This window comes from Sceloporus undulatus, chromosome 6 (genome assembly GCF_019175285.1).
Source record: "Sceloporus undulatus isolate JIND9_A2432 ecotype Alabama chromosome 6, SceUnd_v1.1, whole genome shotgun sequence".
NCBI classification, from domain to species: domain Eukaryota; kingdom Metazoa; phylum Chordata; class Lepidosauria; order Squamata; family Phrynosomatidae; genus Sceloporus; species Sceloporus undulatus.
Window position 1 is genome coordinate 115,392,633 of NC_056527.1, and position 22,817 is coordinate 115,415,449.

The following is a 22,817-nucleotide window of genomic DNA, read 5'->3' on the forward strand; positions in this document are numbered from 1 at the left end:
GGGACATTTTGGAAGCCAGGCTGAAGGACAACAGGTTGAAGGAGGTTCTGGAGAAGGAGGGGCAGAAGTGTGGAAGGGCCCCTGGCAGTCAAGGGGACTGCCTGCTTCAGAACTCACCATCTTATTGAGGAGCAAGGGCAAGAGGCCAGCAAAATATGGAGCAAAGGTTTCCCCTCCAGCAGCTTCAGCCAGCGCAGGGATCACTTCGCCAGCATATTCGATGAGCATGGCATCATATTCCGCCTAGTTGTGCAGTGGGAAGAGGAGAAGTGAGCGAGAAAACTAAAGTTGAACTAAAGTTTATACTGTACTGAATTTTCAATCTACAAAGCCAAATCTGACAGCCCTGCCTCACCTCACCCATTCATCAACACCTTCCTTTCCCCATTCTGAGAAGTCACCGTACAAAAGAAAAAATCAGCCCAAGTCTGAGGCTGCCAGTAGCCATACTCACCTCTTCTTCATCATCTTCGTCTCCGTCTTCGTCCACATCAGAGTCCTGGCAGGCTGTCTGGAGAGAGGAGATGGCAACTGCTTTGTTAAATGGCTTAGCCTTGGCAAAACAAATCCACACACCATGAGATCACCTGAGGGTACCCTGTGGTCCCCAAACTATATTGCAATGGCTTGGAATTTGGCATTTCTCATGCACATACATGGAAGATATTATTTCTCCTATTTCTGACATCCAGCGTGTAGGAGCTGTCATTTACACAGCCGTAATGGCACTGCCAATGTACAAAATGAAAACGTCAGAAGGCTAGAGTGAAAACTTAAAAAGATTTCAAGATGCAGAAAAGCCCCAGGTAGGGACACATCTTTAAAAACAGCCTAGGGAAGAAGAAGCATACTCAGGAGCTATGGCCTACTAACACTGTTACAATAGGCAACCATTGGGTGTGAGCTTGCATATCAGTACATATAAAGGCTAACTTCTATCTAGTCCATATTGCTGCAGATTATGATGTGTTAAAATCACTGACATTAGAAAGCAAATGACTGCAGTGGCAGTGGATGGATACTGGTTTCAGAACAAAGAATGGAAACTTCTTAATTAGAGTAACTTATCTACCAGGTACTGCTTTTTGGGCATTTATACAAACTTGGAAAACAAATAATGGTTGGCATTCTGTCAAGCACTTATGAATGTATAAGATAGACATATGGATTCATAAATCCACCATTTACTCCAGTCAGGCAAGACTAGGTTGGCAACTGTCAGCCAGATGACTTTTTCTTCAGTTGCCCCAAAACCGTGGAATGGGTTTGACTGATGAATATACTGTCTGAGCTTAAAAGAGCATCAAATCTTCTGGCAGGGTTATCCAGATGATTTTTATATTGTGAATTTTAAATGATGGATTTTAAAAGTGGATTGTTTGAATATGTGCATATATTATTTGATTGATAAAGAGATCGATCACAGACTGGCAAAGGCATATAGCGCATTCGGAAGGCTTCACAAAAGAGTCTGGAGTAACAAACACTTGAGGCGAAGCACAAAAATCAGTGTGTATAGAGCCATTGTACTGTCTATTCTCCTTTATGGGTCTGAAACATGGGTCACCTATTGCCAACACCTACAACTCCTTGAACGCTTTCATCAGCGCTGTTTACGCACAATTCTAAATATACACTGGACTATGTGACAAATGTTGCTGTTCTCAAGCAAGCAGGGATCACCAGCATTGAGGCCATGCTATTGAGGACGCAGCTGCTCTGGGCAGGACACGTTTCTAGGGTGAAGGACCATCGCCTCCCCAAAATAGTATTCTACGGTGAACTCGCCACGGGTCAGCATAAGAGAGGCACCCCAAAGAAGAGATACAAGGACTCCCTAAAACAACATCTCAGGCTTGGCCAGATAGATCACCAACAATGGTCCTCCCTGGCCTCGCATCGGGAGGCATGGAGACGCACTATCCATGACGCTGCAGCCTTCTTCGAAAGCTCACGCCGAACGAGCCTCGAAGAGAAACAACAACGCAGAAAGAACCGCAACCTAGAAACATCACCCAAGGAGATTTTCTGCTGTGCTTTCTGCAACCGGACCTGTTTATCCCGAATTGGCCTTTTTAGTCACCAACACGCTTGTACAAAGCGCAGGATGAGTCCTTCCTGAATCTTTGTTCGCGAAGCAAAGCCAGAGAGAGAGAGAGAAATCAATGTGTGTTTTAAACTGATGTGTTTTAAATGATGTTGTTTGTTAATTGTTGTCCCATGCCTCGACACATGGGGAGAGGTGGGCAATGAATAAATAAATAAATAGTTTGATCCCTAAGCTAATATTACACTCTGAACAATGTTTCTATGGCAATAAAGCCCCAAAGAAAAATGATAAAGAAACATCCTCTTGCTTGTATCCTGATAAACATCTCTGACATTTAGCAAATCCACTCACCTTTTTCTCTAGCACTTCTCTGATCACCCGACACAGCTCCGCCAGCCGCCCTGGTTCACGGAGACATTCCTTCTGACACGACTTCACCATTTTCGCTAGCATCTCCAAAACTGCCATCACCACCTGACGCTCTTTGTCCTCCCGGATGCCCTTGATATAAACGGGCACCACCATGGAAAGAAGCTTCTGTAAGGCTGAGAACAGAGTTGGGGTCAGCAAGTCCTCCTTTTAAAATAATAATACAGTAATAACAAGGACAAGGAGGTCAAATCTTTTGTGACTTGATGCAGCATCTTGTTTCTGACAGTGGCAAATGAGATGCAAAGATGCTGTGCTGGTGGGGGATTCTGGGAATTGTTATCCAAAAAAGTAACTTTCTCAGGCTCTGATCAGATGCCTCTGGGAAGCTGAGAACACCATCCTCCTGCTCATGTTCCACAGCAACTGGCATGCAGACAGACTGCCACAAGTCCTGGAGGTAATATGCAGCTATCACAACTAGTATCTATTTGTAACATTAATCTCCTCAAATTTGCCCAATCCTCTTTCAAGTCCTCTAAGTTAGCAGCTGTTGGCCCATCTTATGGGTGGGAGTTCCACAATTTGAACTATGGACTTCCACACTGTTCTTCTGTTGTGGTGAGAAAAGTGGCCATTGTCCTTTTTCACGTAGCCTTCTTATGCTTGGTGTTTTCCAGTTACATTTGACTACAACTCCCAGCCAACTGGGAAAAACTAGGAGTTACAGTACAAACACATTAAGGCAGCACCGTCAGGGGCAAAGGGGCTGTGGCTTATCTCATCTCACACTACCCTTGTGTCCACATACCTGCAGCATGGGGCTCGGAGGGATCCCGCTCACAGAGCTGATGAAAGGAGATGCAGAACTGGCCCAGGGCCTCGAATGCAGATTTCCGTACCCGGATGTGGGGGCACTGGAACAGAAGCAGGAAGTGAGGGACTGGTTTCCCTGTGACACAAACATAACCCTCACTTTAAAGCAGGGATGGTCATTGTGTGCTTCCCCAGATGGCTTCCAAATGCATCTCCCAACATTCCTCACAACTGACCAGTGGTTCCCAGCCTTTGGTCCTCCATTTGTTTCAGCCTTCAGCTCCCAGCAAGTCCCAGACAACATGGCCAGCAATCAGGAATCAAGGGAGCAGAAGTCCAAATCATCTGGAGGACCAGAGCTTGGGAACCACTGGACTAAGCTGATAACACAGGCCTGCAAAACTAAGGGTCATAAAAACATTTTTAAAATGGAGTCAGCCCTCTGTAGCTACAGATTCAACCAATCATGGTTTGAAAATATTCACCAAATAAATAAATAAAAATCCATAAAGCACTTTGATTTTGCTATTTTATATAAGGGATTCTGTTTTGCTATGCTACTGTGTCTAATGAGACTTCAGCATCCATAGATTTTGGTATCCATAGAGGGTTTTGGTATCCTGGACCCCAGGTGGTTGGATTGGGCCTCACTGGCTTCCCCATCCTTGGTTTATTCACTTCCCTAAACTTGAACCCCCAAGTGCAATATTTTGCTCCCCATATCACTCCCAATGTCTGCTTCTGGTACTGATTCAACTTGGGAGGGTGTTTATTTTCCCCCTATCTTATCCTCAATTTCTACTGCAACTCCTCCTGATTTAATGGAACTGGGCATGTTTAGCATCGGGAAGTGAAAGTTAAGGGGTGACATGATAGCCATGTCCAAATATTTGAAGGATGTCATACTGAGGACAGAGCAAGCTTGTTTTATTTTTCTTCGGAGATTAGGACATGGACCAATGGATGCAAACGACAGGAAAAGATTCCACCTAAACATAAGGAAGAACTTCCTGATGGTAAGAGCTGTTCAACAGTGGAATACACTACCTCAGAGAGTAGATTCTCCTTCTTTGGAGGTTTTTAAACAGAGGCAGGATGGCCACCTGTCTGGAGGGCTTTGCACAGCAAGGGGTTAGATTGGATATCCCTTAGGGTTTCTTTCTACTCTATGATCCTAGCGTCTAAGTCTCAAGACAGACACCTTCTTTGCCTCTCCCCTGTTATGCCTGCAACAGATTAACATCCATGCCTTCCAGACAATAAAAAGTACTGTCATATTTTTTCCAAATACAGTGGCCTTCCTTTCCCCTACTCCAGAGACCTGCCCCGCTCTGCTCACAGTTGTCTCTCCCTACTAGTGGTCTTTTACACACTGATTCTTACATCTGGGTCCAGGGGAGTTGTTTTTAAGCTCCCATTACCTCCAACAACTTGCTGATTTCCTGAAAGCAGTTCTCCATGTAGGGCAAGAAGGCCATGCTGGTCAGGAAAAAAAAAGGACAGAGATATCAGGGGAGTTATGGCCTTATATCTCCACTCCTAAGTTACACATGCCTCTTTCTGCCTGGTGGGGTCTCTTCCCCTCAGCCCCCCATTTTATATTGACACCCTTTGTTCCCATCTTTCCTCATCACATGAGGCAAAGGAGATATAAAGTGCATGAAAACCTAAATTACTGTTTCATAGCCTTAAAATAAAGCAATGGCCCCAAATGTTACCATCTTAAATTGATATTTTTGGTATACTGGACATATTATACCTTTCTTAAGAAAGGAATTGTCTATGGCTGCATCCACACTACAGAAACAATCCAGTTTGACACCACTTTAATTGCCATGACTCAATGCTATGGAATTCTGGGAACTGTTGTTTGTTGCAGTACCAGAAAACAAAGAGGGGTGGGGATATCCCTGGATGTGTTTGGAAGAAGCTTTCAGAATGTTTTTGTTCACTTCAGTAAGGTTTATCTGATTTGGTTATTTCATTTCACCTGCACATACTGTTAGTTTTGAATTCTTTCCACATTATTAGTCTCCTAGGTATCCCACAAAGAAGAACGTGATTGTGTATTCCTGCATGGCAGGGGGTTGGATTGGATGTCCTTTGTGGTCTCTTCTAATTCTACGACTCTGTGATAATTAAAAAGACACACAGATACCTGGCAGCAGTGGCAATCTCTCCCAGAGCCACACAGGCGTCCTCCTTCTCGTCCATGTAAACATTCCCCACACTCAGCCTGGGAAGAAAGAGGGAAGAGACAGACTATACACTCTCCTCACACACTGGAATGGACCCAAGCCCTGAATCAATCTACCATGTCCAGCATTCCGTTCCCATGAGGCCAGCCAGAAAAAGTTCACTTGGTTGTGTTCCCCAACAACTGGTATTCAAAGGTATACTGCAGACCAATTTCCCCAACGAACCCTCCCTTTACAACTGGGGGTCCTTACCCTGTGAGTTCAGAGTCATCCTCCTCTTCATCATCAGTCAGGCTCTCGTCTCCCTCCACCTCGGCCTCCTCTTCCTCGTCATCAAATAGAAGGAAAGAATTCCCTGTGCCAAGTGAAGGCTGGGCAAAGCAAGCAATGCATAGAAAGAGATGAGAGAAGGTGATAGGGAAACTGGGGTGCATTTACACTGTAGAAATAATGCAGCCTGACACCCCTTTAAGTACTGTAACTCCATCTTAAGGAGTCCTGGGATGTGTAAATTTACCAAATTTTTAGCCTTCTCTGCCAAAGAGGGATGGTGTCTCATAAAACTACAAACCCCAGGATTCTGGAGCCATGGCAGTGAAATGAGTACCAAACTGTTTTATTTTGGCAGTGTAGAAATAAGGCAACTGCATTGGTGGAAAATTATTCAGTTTTTGACAGTACTGACCAAGCACTTTGGTGCTAGTCCTGCAATTCCAGCACTTTCACACTCTCTCGGCCTCAGAGTTAGAGGAGGACAAGGGCAAACTCCCTCTGAACCAATCTCGCCAAGCAAATCCCATGATAAGGTTAACATACATAAGAAATGACTTGTAGGCACACAACAATAAAATTATTTGATTGACTGATTGATTAACAATATAGGCTACATCAAACACATAGCTAGAATGTCAACAGCGTTGCTTTAACTCACAATCGGACCTCTGAAAACCATTTAAAAAAAGCAGTCGGCCATTCTGAGTGACAGAGGTCTGTGCTGCTGCCAAGCAAAGCATTGCAGGATGATGGGACTGACTCCCTTTTGTCAGTGAGTGAGGCTGCGATGAAGAATTGTGACTAGTCCCTGCAGTGATTCCTGCTTCTGTTTCTCACAGTATCGCTTGCTTGCAGGAGGGCACTGGTCATGTCATCTTGCAACACTATGCTCAGCAGCAGCAGAGACCTTCATCACTCTGGACAGCTGACTGGCTTTTAAAGTGGGTTTCAGGATCATTTGTGGCAATGGTGACACAATCACGAATGAAGATTATGGTTGAATCTGTACTACTGAAATAATGCAGTCTGGCATTGCTTTAACTGCCATGGACCAATGCTATGGAATTCAGGGATTTGTAGTAGCACTATAATTGCTATTTCCGCAGTTGAGATGCAACCTATGAAGCAGTGGCAATGTCCTAAGTCTAACACAGGGCATCATAACTGAACAACTGGATAGCAACCATGTTATAAAAAAATCCCACTTCTCTCTAGCTGTCAGAAGAAAAGTTTTCAGATCACAACTCCATAAGCCTCTGAACAACAGGAGATAATTCTGTTCAGTTGCTGTATAAGCACAGATCCAACCACTGATGAGTCTGGAAAATTATCCATGTGGCTCTCACCTCAAGGCCCTCTGTAGATTTCAGGGAATACAGCATGAGTGTGGTGATGCGCGGCAGGTACGGGGCAATGGCGTCTTCTAACACAGTAGCAAGTGAGCCAAAGAGACTGTACCTGGTGCAAAAAAACATTCCTCATAGATATCATTATAACTCACCAGCCTGCATTTTGAAGTGGGTAAGTCAAAAGTTGGCCCTTCATCCAGGATTGGCTCAGATGACTTACGTGCATCTCCGTAAATCTGGATCATCCACTCTGTCGCAGAGGTCCAGTCCAAGCTGGCAGCACTGCTCTGCCAAGGGGAGGAAGACTTCCTTGTTCATGACAGTGGCGAGAACGGAAAGAGTCTCTGGGGAGGAAGAAAGCATGGGGGAAAGATGAGAAGCAGGCAGAGAGTGCTAGAGGAGGGGAGGGGAGTTCAATTTGTAATGCAACTCCTCCAGATTAGTGGAGATGGGTATGTTTGGCTTGGAAAAGAGAAAGTTAAGAGGTGACATGATAGCCATGTTTAAATATTTGAAGAGATGTCATATTGAGAATGGAGCAAACTTGTTTTTGAGATGGAGCAATGGATTCAAATTGCAGGAAGAGATTCCACCTGAACATTAGGAAGAACTTCTTGCCAGTAAGAGCTTTTCAACAGTAGAATATGCGTCCTTGGAGTGTGACAGAGTCTCCTGCTTTGGAGGTTTTAAACAGAGACTGGATGACCATCTGTTGGGAGTGCTTGGATAGTGTATTCCTGAATGGTAGAACAGGGATGGACTGAACAGACATTGAGGTCCCTTCCAACTCTAGGATTCCATGAACATATTTTCCACAGACACATAACCAAAAGTGAGCGATTACTGCCTCAAACAAGCTTCCAAATTCATTTCTCAAGTGATATCTATATCTGTATCTTTTTAAAAACTTGCTTACCTACTGACTGAATCTGGACAGGTCTGAGGTCTTCTTGGGTGGTGAGCAAGTAACCCATCAGGTGTTCTACGATCATTTGGAAATATGGCATGATGGAATCCTGGGCAGCCTGGGCTAGAAACCAGAGAGATAGGGATAAGGTCACATTTGCAGAGGTAAGAGACCTAAGAAGTTCTCAGTTCCAGGTCCTGACATGCCTTAACCAAATCCATGGGGAGCGGGGGGAGGGAAATGGGAAAAGCTGTCTACTGGTCAAAATGGCAAAAGTGTCACTTCCAATCATCATTTCAACCAACCTAAGGCCAGAAACAGAGCTATTTCAGAATGCAGATGGGCCTGGAGTGGGGATTAGCCCCTGCCCCCACCCTGCCCCATTGCCCAACCTTTTCTGTTGCATTAAAGAGAGCCTTGGGAAGCCAAAGCCAACAGGTCATTTACTGAGGCATCTCTTACCAATGGCTCCAATGGCGCTGACGGACAGCTCCTTGGTCCGGGGGCTGCCAGGAAGATTTAAGGTGGTGAGCATCCGTTCCATCAGGGATGGCAGGTAAGGTGCAATTTTGTCTCCTGCAAATGAGAGGAAAGAGGGAAATGGGGGTATCAGAGAGAACAGGACCTCCTAAGAACACACTGAACTTGTCTGCACACAACAGAAAGGCAACTGGAGCCCACACCACCTTTGAACCCGCTTGATTCTTCCAGGTACCATGACTGCAGTTAGTGGCTCCCAAGTTTGTGGCCCCAGATACTGCTGGACTTCACCTCTCAGAGGTCCAAGACAGTATCACTGATGGTCAAGAATTCTGGGATTTGTAGTCCAACAGCATCTGAGGATTTATGAGGTTGGGAACTACTCTGATAAACAGAGCAGAAATTGTTCAGGGCAGGCTTTGGGGGGCAGTGTGCCCTGTCTGAATATTTGAGGATATTTGAAAAATGATTTAAAAACAAGTTTCCCTGAGCGTCAAGAAATCTGGATAAGAATTTTGGCAGTTCAGGACTTAATTTGCACGTGGTTGTTTTGCGTTTTGTAAACGAAACAGCATGTTCTGTGTTAAAAAAAGCTGTTTCCTGTGCCAAAAATGTTGTAGTTAAGACTTATTCTGAACAAAATTTGCACATGGTTGTTTTGCTCAAAAAATAGTGTTTTTTGAATAGAAAGTAATATTCCTGAGCCAAAAAAATTGCTGTGTTGGGTGTGCGCATGCACGCTTGCGCACACACATACAAATCAATTGTGAATTTTCTGCAGCACAACTTCTTAACCCTAAATACAAATTGTGCCTCCCTTATCCGAAATGTTTGGGACTAGAAGCATTTGGAAATATTTACATATCATTAATGAGGTATTTTAGAGATGGGACTCAAGTCAGACCAGAAAATTAATTTATGTTTCAAATACACCTTATACACATAGCCTGAAGGTAATTTTATACATACCGTTATACTCTGAATAATGTTGTGCATGAAACAAAGTTTGTGTTCCATCAGAAAACAACAGTGCCATTAGTTCAGCCACCCATGAGATATATGTGTGTGTGTGTTGTATTTTGGAGTATTTTAGATTTCAGAATTCCAATTAAGGGAGACTCAACCTACAATCTTCAAATGTTCATAGTTTTGAAGACCTTCTTTCAGGAAAAAGGAAATTATTAATATGACTCATGGCTTCCTTCAAGAAGAAAATGAATGAAGAATTACATCCACAGTTGGAAGTGGCACTAATTCCTAGTCATGTTCAGGTCATTATTATTTTTCTAGATTACAATTCTAAGGGACAAAACAACTCCTTGGCTGGGCAGCTTCAGAAGTATAGCCAAGACAATGACTTTACCAAGCGTTGGAAATGGTTAATGTGGGGATGAAGAAGGGAGAGAAAGAGGGACAGAGAGAATGGAGGAAAGGTGAGGTCCAAGTGGCCAGGAATTCTTACCTAGATTTTCCACAAAGTTTTCCAGGGCATAGTAGGCTTTGGCCATGTGGCTTGTATGGGCCACCTGCACGCCTTCCAGGTAGCGCAAAATCAGAGGCATAATGTCATCTGAGTAATTGGCAATGTCAGGCTACGGAGTGGGAGGAAAGAAAAAGATATTTTATGTTCATTTTGTTGCATTTTAGAAATATATTCATGTAATTTAAAATGAGATATAACTGTACACTTTTTGGCAAAACGTATCCACCCGGAAAAGCTTATATTCGAGTAGGGGAGCAGCTGTTTTAAAAACAAAGCACACATAGCACACATAGTTGTTGTTTTTTTGGTGCATGATTCAGAGGATGTGGATGCTGGACGAAAAAGACACCACCAACATGAACACTCAGTGAGGTAAACAAACAAACAATAAACTTTATTCTTATACCCCGCCTTTCTGCTGCAGCAATCAAGGCGGCTTACATGACTACAATGTTGGAATAATACATACTTTCAATAAATAAATTGGACCCCCACCCCTTTGAAACAGGATTAAATACAATACAGTTTAAAAATTAAACCTTTTCAAATGACAGCAATTTTCTAGTAGGGGAAGTGGTTACATAAAGTAGGGAGAGTAGAGAAATTAGATTGAACTATTCCGGGAAGACCTGCCGGAAGAGATCCGTCTTGACACCTTTTTTGAAGCTGTCTAGGCTGGTTATCTGATGGATCTCCTCCGGCAAGGCGTTCCATAGTCTGGGAGCGGCAGCGGAGAACATCCTCTGGGAGCTTGCCATTAGTCTGGTTTTTATAGGTTACAATAAATTCCTCCCAGAGGACCTGAGGGTGCAGGGCAGAATGTACGAAGTAGGCAATTCCTTATATAGGTTGGACCCAAGCCATGTAGGGCTTTAAAGGTAATCACCAACCCCTTGTACTGCGCCTGGAAACCAATAGGCAGCCAGTGAAGAGATTTCAGAATAGGTGTAATATGATCACTTCTAGTTTTACCAGTGATCAACCTGGCTGCCATGTTTTGTACTAACTGTAGTTTCCGAACTAGGTACAAGGGTAGCCCTATGTAGAGTGCATTGCAGAAATCGAGTCGTGAGGTTACCAGTGCATGCACTACAGTTTCTAGTATACAAATACAAAACAAACAGAAATAAAAACTAAATGTTTATTCTATTAAATGTTGATAACTGAGAGCTATTTACTCATCCTTCTCTGTTTTTACGCCAATGCAGCAAAGCAGAGCACAAGACAACAATTGGACATTTCTTCTCATCTTCTGAGCGATGTTTTCCTCATAGGAATGGAATCACCTATGTCAAATCCAATAGCTAGCGTTGACTAAATTGTTGTTGTTTGTTTTTGTGTGCTTTCAAGTCATTTGTGACCTATGGTGAGATTAAGGTACCCTACCATGGGGGGTTTCTTGGCAAGATGTCTTCAGAAGGGTGTCAGCCTCTGAGGATGAGACTGTGAAACTTGCCCAAGGTCACCTAGCAGATTTCCATGGCTGAGAGGGGATTTGAACCCATGTCTCACAGAAGACTGAGATAGGAACTGTATGGCCTCTCCAGAGGGGCTCCCAGCAGTCCTAGTCAGTATAACCAATAATGAAGAATGCTCTGAGTTTCAGCCGAATAATATTAGAAAGGCCACAGAAGACGGGCAGAACATTTTATGGGACACAAAAGTGGGGTTCAGTTACCATACATGATCCACACGCTGCAATCTGCCCACCCTTGTGCTACCCTGGGCACCTACTCCCACTCTGCCACTTGGCTCACCTGCAGGTTCTCTGAGAACTGTCCCAAAGCGAAGAGGGCTGCATTACGGACCACTTGGCTTTCATCTAATAGCGCCCGGCATACTACCTGCAGCATGGGCTGGAGGTGCCTGCAATAAGAGGATGGCCAGTCTGTGCATTAAACATGCTTAAAAGTGATTGATTTCAGTATCAGTGTAAGTCTCCATAAGGTGCTCAGGTTAAGTGCAATAGATACAACATGGGGAACCTGTAACACTCCAGGCACAGAAAGCCTGGGACAGGAATGGTGGTAGAGGACAGAATTCTCAGCTAGGGATTCTGGAAGTTGTAGTCCCTTCCCCACATACCATTGTCAAGTTCTGCAAGTAATTTATGCTGAGGTAACACTGCTTGATCTACAAGGAATCTGTCTAGATTTAGATCAAGTGTGACTTTTCTGGAAAGTGCTGATGCATTCCTTAGTTTTGGAAAATCACCAATACAACCCCTTGTTGAAGCCTGGCACACTCATTGTCCCAGCCTACTTCACAAGGTTGTTGTGAAGATAAAAGAGAGGGTGTGCGTGTGTTGCACCTGCTTCTTCAGAGCAACGACAGGATAAGCAAATCAATTAAGTAATCAATTGTACATTTTGCAAGGGGAACTTAGCAAAAGATAAAGAGGAGGAAAGGAACAAGTCTACAGGAAGTTGACAGAAATTTCCAAGGCTGCTGCCACACTTCAGAAATGAAGCAGTTTGACACCAATTTAACTTCCATGGCTCAATGTTATGCAATTCTGGGATTTGTAGTTTGTTGGTACATCAGAGCTCTCTGATAAGGAAAGCCAAACATCTCACAAAACTACAAATCCCAGGATTCTGTAGATAGAGCCAGTGTAGTTAAAAGTGGTGTCAAACTGCTTTATTTCTGCAGTGGGATAGCAGTGTCCTCATATAAGCAGGCTTGTTGCAGTGTTTGTAAAAGTAACCTTTCTGGACTGCAAGTTCCAGAATTTCCCATGTTGATCAGGGGATTCTGGAGGGTGCCATACCAAAAAGTAACCTTCTCCAAATTTGACAAGTTTGGTACATACTTCTTCCTGATGTGATCCCCGCAGCCTTCCGCCAAAACTGCTAAACACATGAGTCCCGCTTTGCGATGGTATGGATTGGGGCTCAGAAGTGCTGGTTCCATCAATGGTGTCTGCCAGGGAATGAGAGATGTGTTTTAAAACCTAGGTATTCTTTTCTAGGTATTCTTTTCACTTGCTATTCAATATTTTCCACACTTACCAGGTGGGGGAAGAGCTTCTCAGGGGGAAGGTGCAGCGCTAACATATCTACCACCTGACAGAAGAGACAGAAAGGCATATCATCAGAAAGGCCTGCTGGGAGAAAGCAAGGAAGAAAGACATGCTGAGAGGAACATGCAACTTCTCAGAGGGAATGCTGGGAAGGAAAAAAGCAGAGGCAGTGCCCAATGAGGGAGACGCAGGCTTGGGGCATGCTGGGATTGGCAGAGAAAGCGGCAGGGCCCAGACAAAACAGGACTGAGCTACAGGGGAGCCAGGAAGTGATGGGACTGAATAAAACAGAATAGAGGCCATCCTAATGAGGAGGATGCTTGGAGCATGCGGGGAATGAGAAGGATAGGGTCAAGGGCGGAGAAAGCAGCACTTAGCCAAAAGGGGATGAAGGGAATTTAGGGACTGAATGAAAGACACAGTGGCCAATGAGGGACAACCTTGGAGCATGCTGGGGATGAGAAAAAAGGGGGCAAGGCACGCATGAAGCAGGACTGGGCCATATTAGGGACTAGGAATACTGGGAATGACTAAAACAATACAGAGGACATGCTGGGAATGGGTCAGGGCCTGAATGAGGCACCTCACCATTGTAACAGAGCTGACTAGGAAAGGAATAGTATTCAAGGAGAAGACAAGGGGCCCCTGAGAAGCCATGCTGAAAATGGCGAGACACATAGCGTGACCCACAAAGGACCTGGGCTGCATAGTGCTTGGGGGTCTGGACTTCGGCCCTCTCCTCTATGTCCTCCTCTGTCTGCTCATCCTCTGCATCCATCTGGCCTGGAGGTGGCTCTGCACTCATGATGGGGAACAGGGTGGTCAGGATGGGCGAGAGGAGTTTGTTCTTCAGGATAGCCTGGAGGCAAGAAGAACAGAGAGATTTAATACACTTTGAAAAACTGAGTGTTGGCAATGGACATCCAGCAGGATTTTTAGTGTAGCAGATAACATATTACAGAAATAGAACAACCAATAACAGATATTTGTAATTTTTATTTTGATTATTACAGGGCATTTGGTAAAGTGCCTATGTAACTGTAATAGATACAGTCTTTATATTTGCAAAATTAAGTCTCCCTTATCTGAAATGCACGGTACCAGAAGTGTTTTCAGTTTCAGTTTTTCAGATTTTGGAATATTTGCATAAACATAAGGAGATACCTTGGAGATGGGACCCAAGTCTAATTCATTTATGTTTTGTATACACATAGCCTGGAGTTAATTTTATACACAATATTTTAAATAATTGTATGCATGGAACAAATTTGTACACATTGAACCATCAGAAAGCAAAGGTCTTAGCCAGCCATGTGGACAATTTTGGATTTTGGCATATTTTGATTTCAGAATTCAGGATAAGGGAGACTCGACCTGTATCATTAATTTTAGGGATCTGTGGTAGGAATGATGTGGTTTGTCACCGCTGAAATATTATTAAAATAATAAAAATATATTTAGCATACATGCACACCTGTGTATAAGGTGTGGCCCACAGCAATGGAAGAAAGCTTTCTTCTGTCTTACCTTACTCCTTAATTTGACGAGGAAGCTGATGCAGGACAATGCCTTTACTCGGAGACTGTCGCTCAATGCTAGATTGGAGGCTATCTACCAAATGCAGAAGTGAGAACCCAAATTTAGTTCTTCCTCCAACCCGAGGGGCACCAGAAATCAGGACAGAGTGGGGCATTGGAAAGAGGAGTAACATCGTATTTACCTCCAAGCAGAAGCCAACGATCTCTGAGACATGATGTGCAATGATGGATACTTCGGTCTCCATGAGCTCATCAAAAACCTCCATTGCTTCACTTGCTTGGATCTGGTGGTAGGAGAGAAGAAAGTAAGAGATAGTGGCAACATCATGGTAATTATACATCAAGTACTGAATGGACATGAAAAAGATCACATTAACATTATGTGATAAACTGACCCTTTGTCAAACATGAACAAAGTCACTTAACAAGCAGTTCAACATACAGCCATAATCACAAACCACAACTATATGCAAAACAAAGACAAACTGTGAGAGATGAACTAGCAGAGTCAATTACTACATTTGCACATCACAAGCCACTGCATGGGTTTGCTTGTTTATTGAATTTATATCCTGTCTTGCTCAAAAAATGGGATTCAAGGCAGTAATCACAATAATTTAAATTTGGTCCAAATAAAACATTAATTTACGAAAGTTAAAAAGAAATTAAATATCACTGTTATTAAAAACATAATCAAAGACAGCTAAAAACACTTAAAATATATTTAAAACACAGTTTTAAGATACAAACGCATGCACAGCACTTCACACACAACAGCTCTATGGGATGCTGAAATCTGGCTTGATGTGAAACATCAACACATCTCTGTTAACTAGCCAGTTTTCCTGAACCCATAGTTTATTGTGGGCTTATAAACAGTGGATTGTCATGACATTTAAACCAGGAACCACTGCTTAATCCTTAGCTCCCTAGAATGAAACGGGAATTGACAAAAGGGACAGGAGTAAAAGAAACCAAAAATGGAGGAGATAATTTCGTGGTTGTCTATTCTGTATCCTGTGGCTTAAGCAGTGAACTGTAGTTAATACAAATCATGACTTAGTATGAGGTGCATATAGAGCCAATGTTGTCACAACTCTGCCTGTTAGCATCTTTTGTGTTGTTTCTCCATTGGCTTGATTCAACTGCTCCTGCTTTTGTGGAAGAATATTTGATTTGGCAGACAGCAAAATGGGAGGATAGCTCACTGGAAAAGAATGTTTTTGAGAAGTAAGGTCAGCCTGACCTCTTCTCTTGGCCCAGATAAGATAAGAGAAATTTTGTTAGCCAGATTAAAAGAGAGAGAGAGAGAGAGAGAGAGAGAGAGAAAAGGAAGCACATCTTGTTATAGGGAAAGAGTGCAAGTATAGTATTGTCAGAGATACAGGGATATGGCCTTGTTAGGGCCAATTAATTCAAAAGTGGAACAGAAGTAGGATTATGGAATTTCTCTTGCCTGAATACACTTGGCTTTTAGTTAAAAGCAGGGAGAATTAATCTGAACTGTGCTTTCAAACATCAGAGAGAGTGAGAGAACAACAGAGAATTGAGAATATGCAGAATTTATTTTATTTTTTTCACCATTCACGTTTACAGTTGTAATTGGTTTGAATGAATTCTATCTAAACATTTATGGTGTAAAGGAAAAGGGCACTGTGATTTCACTTTAACTGCCATGGCTCTGTTTTATGGAATCCCAAGATTTGCAGTTTAGGGAGAGGCAAGAACTCTAGTGCCTCAGCAAACTAAAAATTCCAGGACTCCATAGGATGTAGTCAGGGCAGTTAAAGTAGAATCACAGTGCTATAATGGCAGAACGTGAAAGCATTCAAAGAGTTGGAAGACATGAAGTCCTTTCATGTGTAATTACTGTCAGGCAGTACAGTATTTCAAAAGAATGGAAATAACCACTTTTGGTGCAAAATGGGTTGGCAATTTCTGAGGCCAGAGGACCACACTTGCACATTCTAGAAAACCTCAACAACAACATGGCGGTAAGATCAGCACTTTTTGATCATGTAAAAAATTACACTTTCCCCATATGCCTTGTTTACATGAGAAAAGGTGCTCATTTTGCTGCCAGGAGAGCAATTTTGGTGTCAGGTGCCATCAGGCTCAACCAGGGAAGGGCACACATTGCCCACCCCTGAAGTAAATGAAGAGACAGGGCAAAAGAATTGCGTAAATAGCCCTATGGCATGGTCAAAGCGCCCTATGAAGAGATCTGTGAGTGTTTCTTCTTCATTGGACACTGCCTGTTTCATTCCATCCCAGCATTCCCTGGGCCCATTTGACTCAGTGCTACTTCATCTGGGCCTTATCCATGTCTGTCCCATTCCCAGCATGCCCCAAGCTTCTTCCTCGATGGACACTGCCTCTGTTTTGTTTGGCTACACCACTCCCTGGGCTCTGCCTTTTATTTCCATTTCCCAATATTCCCCAAGCATCTCACACATTTAGGAACAGAAGACCATCTCCATCCATGTACCTGGCTTCCCCTCACCAGCATTTCAACTACATGTGATGACACAGATACAAGACAGTACAGAAAAGGGCACAGAATCAGGGGAAATAAGAGGGTCACGTCCCTTTGCTAGCAACATAGGGCATGTGTACATTTCTCCCAAGTGCCATCTGATTCCAACACACACAGAAAAAAAACACCAAATGGATGTTTGTTTAAACACACTGGACAATGAACACACAAAGGAGATCCCACCTCATCCACGGAGATCAGTTCTCGGATAGCTGATATCAGCTTAGGCACCATTGAAGACATCAGACTCTGGGAGGTACAAAGGAGACAAGAGCTTGTTTGTTCTGTTTACTGGTTTTCCTCCAATGATCTCAAAGCAGTTTATGTGGCTCCCATCCTCCCAGCTGTATCCTTACAACAACCCTGTGAGGTAGATCAGGCTGAAAGTGAGAAAGCCACTGTTTTTTCTGCCCCTGGTACCAAATTTTCTGTTATACAATCAGTGCTCAGGAACACATTCACTTTGTTAACCGAGGCATACCTGTACACAGATTTTGTCCCTTAAGCCATTAGCAAAATACTTGTAGAGCTAACCCACTAAGATGGGTCAAAGCCTTAAGGAGTTGTAGAATCTGTTCCAACCTGGAACAGACTTTTTCTCGGAATAAGCACATAAAACCTGCCCCCAATGACCCAAAATCTAATCAAGGCATGCACTTCTCTAGAGACACAAGAAGATGCACTGCGGATCTTGAAGAAGTTGGAGGTTTGGGGACTGTGACTACAGCTCCCAGAACTCCAACTCCTAATGAAGTTGCTGGACAGAGGATGCTGGGAGTAGGAACCCCCCCCCCCCAAAAAAACCCCCAACTCTTTCAAGCTTGGAGGTACTGCAAACTTCCTCACAAGTCCTTCTGAACTATCTGTCTCTGCTGTGTGCTTTGTCGACTCCAGGATCGAAAATATGATTCTGATTTTATTTTAAAGAAAAACATACTAGTAAAAAAGGAAATCCAGCCACAGGGAAGGCCCTGAAAGAGAAGCGTTAGAATTAAAACCCACCATTTCATCCGAGCCCAATCCGGCCGCCATGGTGCTGAGGCTCCGCAGGGAGTAGTAGAGAGCTGCTGGCTGTCCCCGGATGTTAAGGGTCTGGTGGAAGAGGCGCAGTAGGTCCTTGTAGTGGGGAGCAAAGACCTCGGGGTCCAGTTCCAGGGCAGAATGCAGGAGGAGCAATCCCACCTGTCACCAGAAGGAAGTCCATGAGGGCTTTGGGGGTTTTATTTTTAAAAAAAATAAAGGAAAGCCAAGAAGTTCGGGAAATATTAATTTTGTGGTAGGGGGTATTTTGTGGTATCCTTTATAAGGGATGCCCCTTGCCTGAGGTCTGGAAAGCTTGTCCCTTAATAGACTGGCACATAACCTTTGTTAGAAAGGATGCCCCTTATTTGTGGTCCTGAAAGACTATCACTTATAAGACTGGCAAATGTCCCAAATCTAAGAATTGGAAAGCTTCTCCTTTTGTATAGACTGAAAAAGATGCCTAAACATTTTGTATTTTGGAGTGTGGGCCCTTCATTAATACAGATATGCAAGCATCGTGTAATTTATGAGTGTGGACAATATGTTAATTTTACAAAACTGAAAAAAATCAATTCATTTGAGATGTGCTGAGGATACTGTGGATGGCCAAAAAGACAAACAAATGGATCCTCAAACAGAAGCCAAGATGATGAAACTAAGGCTGTCGTACTTTGGCCACATTATGAGAAGGCATTACTCACTTGAAAAAATATACAAGGAAAGGTGGAGGGCAGTAGAAATAGGGGAAGACCACACACCAGATGGCTAGACTCAATTAGGGAGGTAATGGGCATGAATCTACAAGACTTAAGCAGAGCAGTGGAGAAAAGGGAAGCTTGGAGATGTCTCATCCAATGGGCCACCATGACTAGGGACTGACTTGAGAGCAGTTGACAACAATAATAACAAAAGCTAAGTTAACCAAACTCATGTCATTTGGTATTTAGGCAGAATGCAAACCTGTTAATGGCTACTTCCTGGCTGTCAACCCTACCGATATGAATTTCAACCATCCTTTACTGGTATCTTGAAAACTTTGCAACATTAGGTAGGGGTTTTATTTTGACCATTCTGTTCTGTGTGCTTGCAGAATACAATGAACCTCAACGTTACCTGGCACTGGACGGGGTCTCGGGAACGGGCTCCATGTTGGATGACCTGAAGCATCTGTGGCCATTTCTCCAGTGTTTCATTCTTCAGAATGACAGCAGCCAGCTGGGCCAATCCTAAGGAGACTTTATGGCTGGAAGAGAGGATTGAAGGCAGTGATATTGGAGAGAAGGCAGCCTGAACCCTTGTTCCACATACCACCACAGCCTCCCCAGTCAGGTTCTCCAACATGGACCTTCACTGCCCTCCAGAAACAACAATCATGCCACCTCCAACAGAGAAAAAGGCATCTGTGTGTTAAGACACAGAACTGTTGGTATTTTGTGCCTTCAAGCTGCTCCCAACTCACAACTCTATCACAGGATTTTCTTGGCAAGATTTGTTCAGAGTAGGTTTGCCCTGGGCTTCTCCTGAAGCTGAGACAGACTTGCCTAACCTCACCCAGTGCGTTTCCATGGATAAGTGGGGATTTGAACCCTGGTCTCCAAGTCCAACCTTCAATTATTTCAACATGCAGACTCTACAGACCCAAGACAGATACCCCTTCACAATCCTATGAACATCCCATTTCTGTCAAGGTCAAGAGGAAAAAAAATTCAAGTTCCCAAAAATCAGTCCTGTACAGAGGAAAGAACCAAATTTATTTTAAACTTCTTAGCTTCAGCATCAAATCTGTAGTAGCCTGTACTTTACTGTGTCAGATGGAAAATTTCACGGGGAATACAATGCAGATTGTTCTGCTATTCTGACATTCATAGAGTTCACTGTATGCCTCTGCTCTAGCCAGTGGCATCAATGGCAGTGCAGACTGGATGCGCAGAATTTCTTTGACAGTGATCAACAAACAGAGCTTGGAAACGTTACTTTTCTGGACTACAATTTCCAGAATCAAACAATTCCAGCAAAAGCAAAAAACTCCCAGCAATCAAGGGGCAGAGCTCGGAAAAGTCAGATTTAGGACTACAACTCTCAGAAACCACAGCCAGCAAGGCCATGGCCAGTATCCCAGAAACTTTTCGCTCCTGTAAGTGGCTTTGTACCATTCTCTCCTTTCACACAATATAAGCTTATGTCATCCGGGCAAAATTTCTCACATGTACACAAAAGGCTTGCTTGTACCAGACTAGATTTTTGGCATGTACGATCTGTAGCAGACACTTACTCTGATTCCTTCTGCAAAGTGGTCAGCACATGTGACTTGAGCCTGCGAGTGACAAGATTATAATGTTCAGAACAAGATGGGTGGCAAACACACTATGATACAGGAAGGTATCATGGTCAACCTCTCCCAACCTTTATCCTCTATACATAAAAGGTGTGGAACCTGTGACCTTTTAGCTGTTTGTGGACTATAACTCCCAGCACCCTTATCCAGCTGCAATGGTGGAGAGAATGATGGGGCTGGGGTTTTACAAGACTGAGAAGGACACAGATTCCCTATCACTGCCTTACTCTAAATCTAGAAAGATACATAATTCTGGGTTACCAATGTGTATGTTTCCTTTGGACAAGATACAAGAAAACAGCCTCTTCAGCCCCATCCAAAACCAATCTCAAGGCTGGGGTAGCAGGGGATGGGGAATTGAGTTGCTAAACACTCAGTGGTGGAGGGAAAGGGGGAGATAATTTGAATGATGATGCAGAATTTGGTTTCCGCTTCAAGGGGAAGAGAAACAAGAATGCATTCCCCCAGGAAAGTGCCCTTGTTCCTTTTCCCTGCACAGCTGAGATTAGCTTCTTGGCTGAACCAGTAAACATGGGTAGCAGCAGAAAAGGTAGACCCTATTCTGGGGTCTCTAGCAGAGAGTTTTCCCCATTTATTTTGATCTAGGTTTATTTAAAAAAACAACCTTGGAAATGTTGAGAATTACACCTGCTATACAAAACTCTACTACTGACCTACATTACCTCCACCCCCAAGAATGGTAAAAAATATGTTTAATTCCCTAGTATCCGCCACATTTTTCAGCACTTACCTGTCCTGCTCAGTTCCACTGAGCTTCTTCCAGTGTTTGGTTAGACGCCTCCTCACCAGGACAGCAGCAAGTTGCCGGATCTAAGGAAGGAGCAGAAAAGGATGAGAGGCAAACAGGAGAGGTGGGTAAGAGACCAGGTGAAGCACCAAGGTTTCTGGTAAGCAGGAATGGTGGACCTAATCTAACAGGAAGACAAAATGGAGGTTGGACCAGTTGTGGGAGAAAGCCACAAAAGTGGCACTGGAAAAAATATTCCTGGGTATGCAAACAAGATTTTTAAAATATTCAATAGACAGCTGTTTTAGAAAAATGAGAGGTTGTGCATGTTGAGCATTGCCCTACTTTGAAGAGCTATGGACAGATGTGGGCAGAGGGTGTATCTCTGTGTGATTTGCAGGAGACTAGCAACAGTCCCAGAGGCCCAGTCATTGGCAAAAGCAAAAACACAGACTCCAAATCATACTTCTCAGATAAAGATGGTCTGAGACAAAAACTGTAAGCTTCTTTCAGTTTCTGGAAATAAACTCCTGAGGTGACAGTATTACATCAGTTTCATACCACTTTCACTCTCATACCCTCATCATAAAGAATCCTGGGGTTTGTAGTTTGATAAGGGATTTACTATTCTCTGCTAGAGAGCTCTAGTCCACTCCCTGAATTGCAAATCCCATGACACTCTGGGTGTTAATCTTCAAACCTCTTCTCCACAGAGAAATATGGTACCTACTGAATACTTTACTAAACACAAATTCCAGGATCCCTTAGGATAGAGCCACAACAAAATGGTACAAAACTTACACTATGGTCTGAGTTGTATACAGGGACACAGGGAAGTTACAGGGGGAGGTTATGAATTCCTTCTTTGACTTCCAGCATTGTCTGAGAGGACATGCTATAAACATTCAATGGACATTTTGTGACTGGCACCCACAACACCTTTCCAAAACTTCCATGTGTTCCCCAGGGCTCCAGTAGGTTGAGGACTACCTAGGACTAATTCAAAGATATAGACGTGTTAGTCTACAGAATCAGTATTTAGAGAGATCTTGTAGACCCTTTGAGACTAACTAAAGAAAGAAGTTGGCAGCACGAGCTTTCGTAGACTTAAGTCTACAAAAGCTCGCACTGCCAACTTTTTTCTTTAGTTAGTCTCAAAGGGGCTACAAGATCTCTCTACATACTGATTCTACAGATCTCTCTGCCTAGGACTAAGTTCTACTGTGGCTTACCCTTGGGTCTTGACAATTTGACATCACATGGCTGAGATGGGACAGAGCTTGAGGTTGCTTTAGGGCCTCTTTCAGCTGAGCTGTAGCCTAGGGGAGAGAGAGAAACAAAAATGAGAGGAGTGGCAGTCTAATCTATACAAACTTCAGCAAGTACAGGCAGGTGATGGGAAAGAGTAAATGTGTTTCTTGAATGGTTGTCTGTTGTTGTTATGTGCCTTCCAAGTCAAATCTAAGTCACAGTGACTCTATCCTAAGTGTTTTCTTGGCAGGATATACCTGCATTCAGAGGAGGCTTGCCACAGCCTTCCTCTAAAGCTATGGGTGCAACTTGCTCAAAGTCACCTGGTGGGTTTTCATGGCTGAGTCTCCAAGAGGTTTAGGCTGCATCTGCACTGCAGAAACAGTATAGTTTGATGACACTTTAACTACCATGGCTCAATGCTATGGAATTCTGGGAC

At 43.5% G+C, this 22,817-nt stretch overlaps 1 protein-coding gene across 2 annotated transcripts in view; it reads right to left on the reverse strand.

Annotated features, from left to right (window-relative positions):
• Positions 1–22,817, reverse strand: part of IPO4 (importin 4) — a 39,341-nt gene that overhangs the window by 9,451 nt on the left and 7,073 nt on the right. For both annotated transcript variants that reach the window (XM_042474405.1, XM_042474404.1), the window contains exons 2-25: positions 22,360–22,446; positions 21,131–21,210; positions 20,317–20,358; positions 19,158–19,287; positions 18,024–18,203; positions 17,205–17,270; positions 14,668–14,769; positions 14,475–14,558; positions 13,645–13,806; positions 12,937–12,990; positions 12,738–12,847; positions 11,683–11,791; positions 9,905–10,034; positions 8,425–8,538; positions 7,972–8,085; positions 7,276–7,399; positions 7,053–7,164; positions 5,686–5,804; positions 5,394–5,471; positions 4,657–4,714; positions 3,231–3,336; positions 2,402–2,595; positions 455–511; positions 118–243 (exon numbers count right to left, since the gene is read on the reverse strand). In XM_042474405.1, coding sequence (XP_042330339.1) covers positions 118–243; positions 455–511; positions 2,402–2,595; positions 3,231–3,336; positions 4,657–4,714; positions 5,394–5,471; positions 5,686–5,804; positions 7,053–7,164; positions 7,276–7,399; positions 7,972–8,085; positions 8,425–8,538; positions 9,905–10,034; positions 11,683–11,791; positions 12,738–12,847; positions 12,937–12,990; positions 13,645–13,806; positions 14,475–14,558; positions 14,668–14,769; positions 17,205–17,270; positions 18,024–18,203; positions 19,158–19,287; positions 20,317–20,358; positions 21,131–21,210; positions 22,360–22,446 — 2,538 coding nt within the window. The remainder of the gene's footprint in view (positions 1–117; positions 244–454; positions 512–2,401; positions 2,596–3,230; positions 3,337–4,656; positions 4,715–5,393; positions 5,472–5,685; positions 5,805–7,052; positions 7,165–7,275; positions 7,400–7,971; positions 8,086–8,424; positions 8,539–9,904; positions 10,035–11,682; positions 11,792–12,737; positions 12,848–12,936; positions 12,991–13,644; positions 13,807–14,474; positions 14,559–14,667; positions 14,770–17,204; positions 17,271–18,023; positions 18,204–19,157; positions 19,288–20,316; positions 20,359–21,130; positions 21,211–22,359; positions 22,447–22,817) is intronic.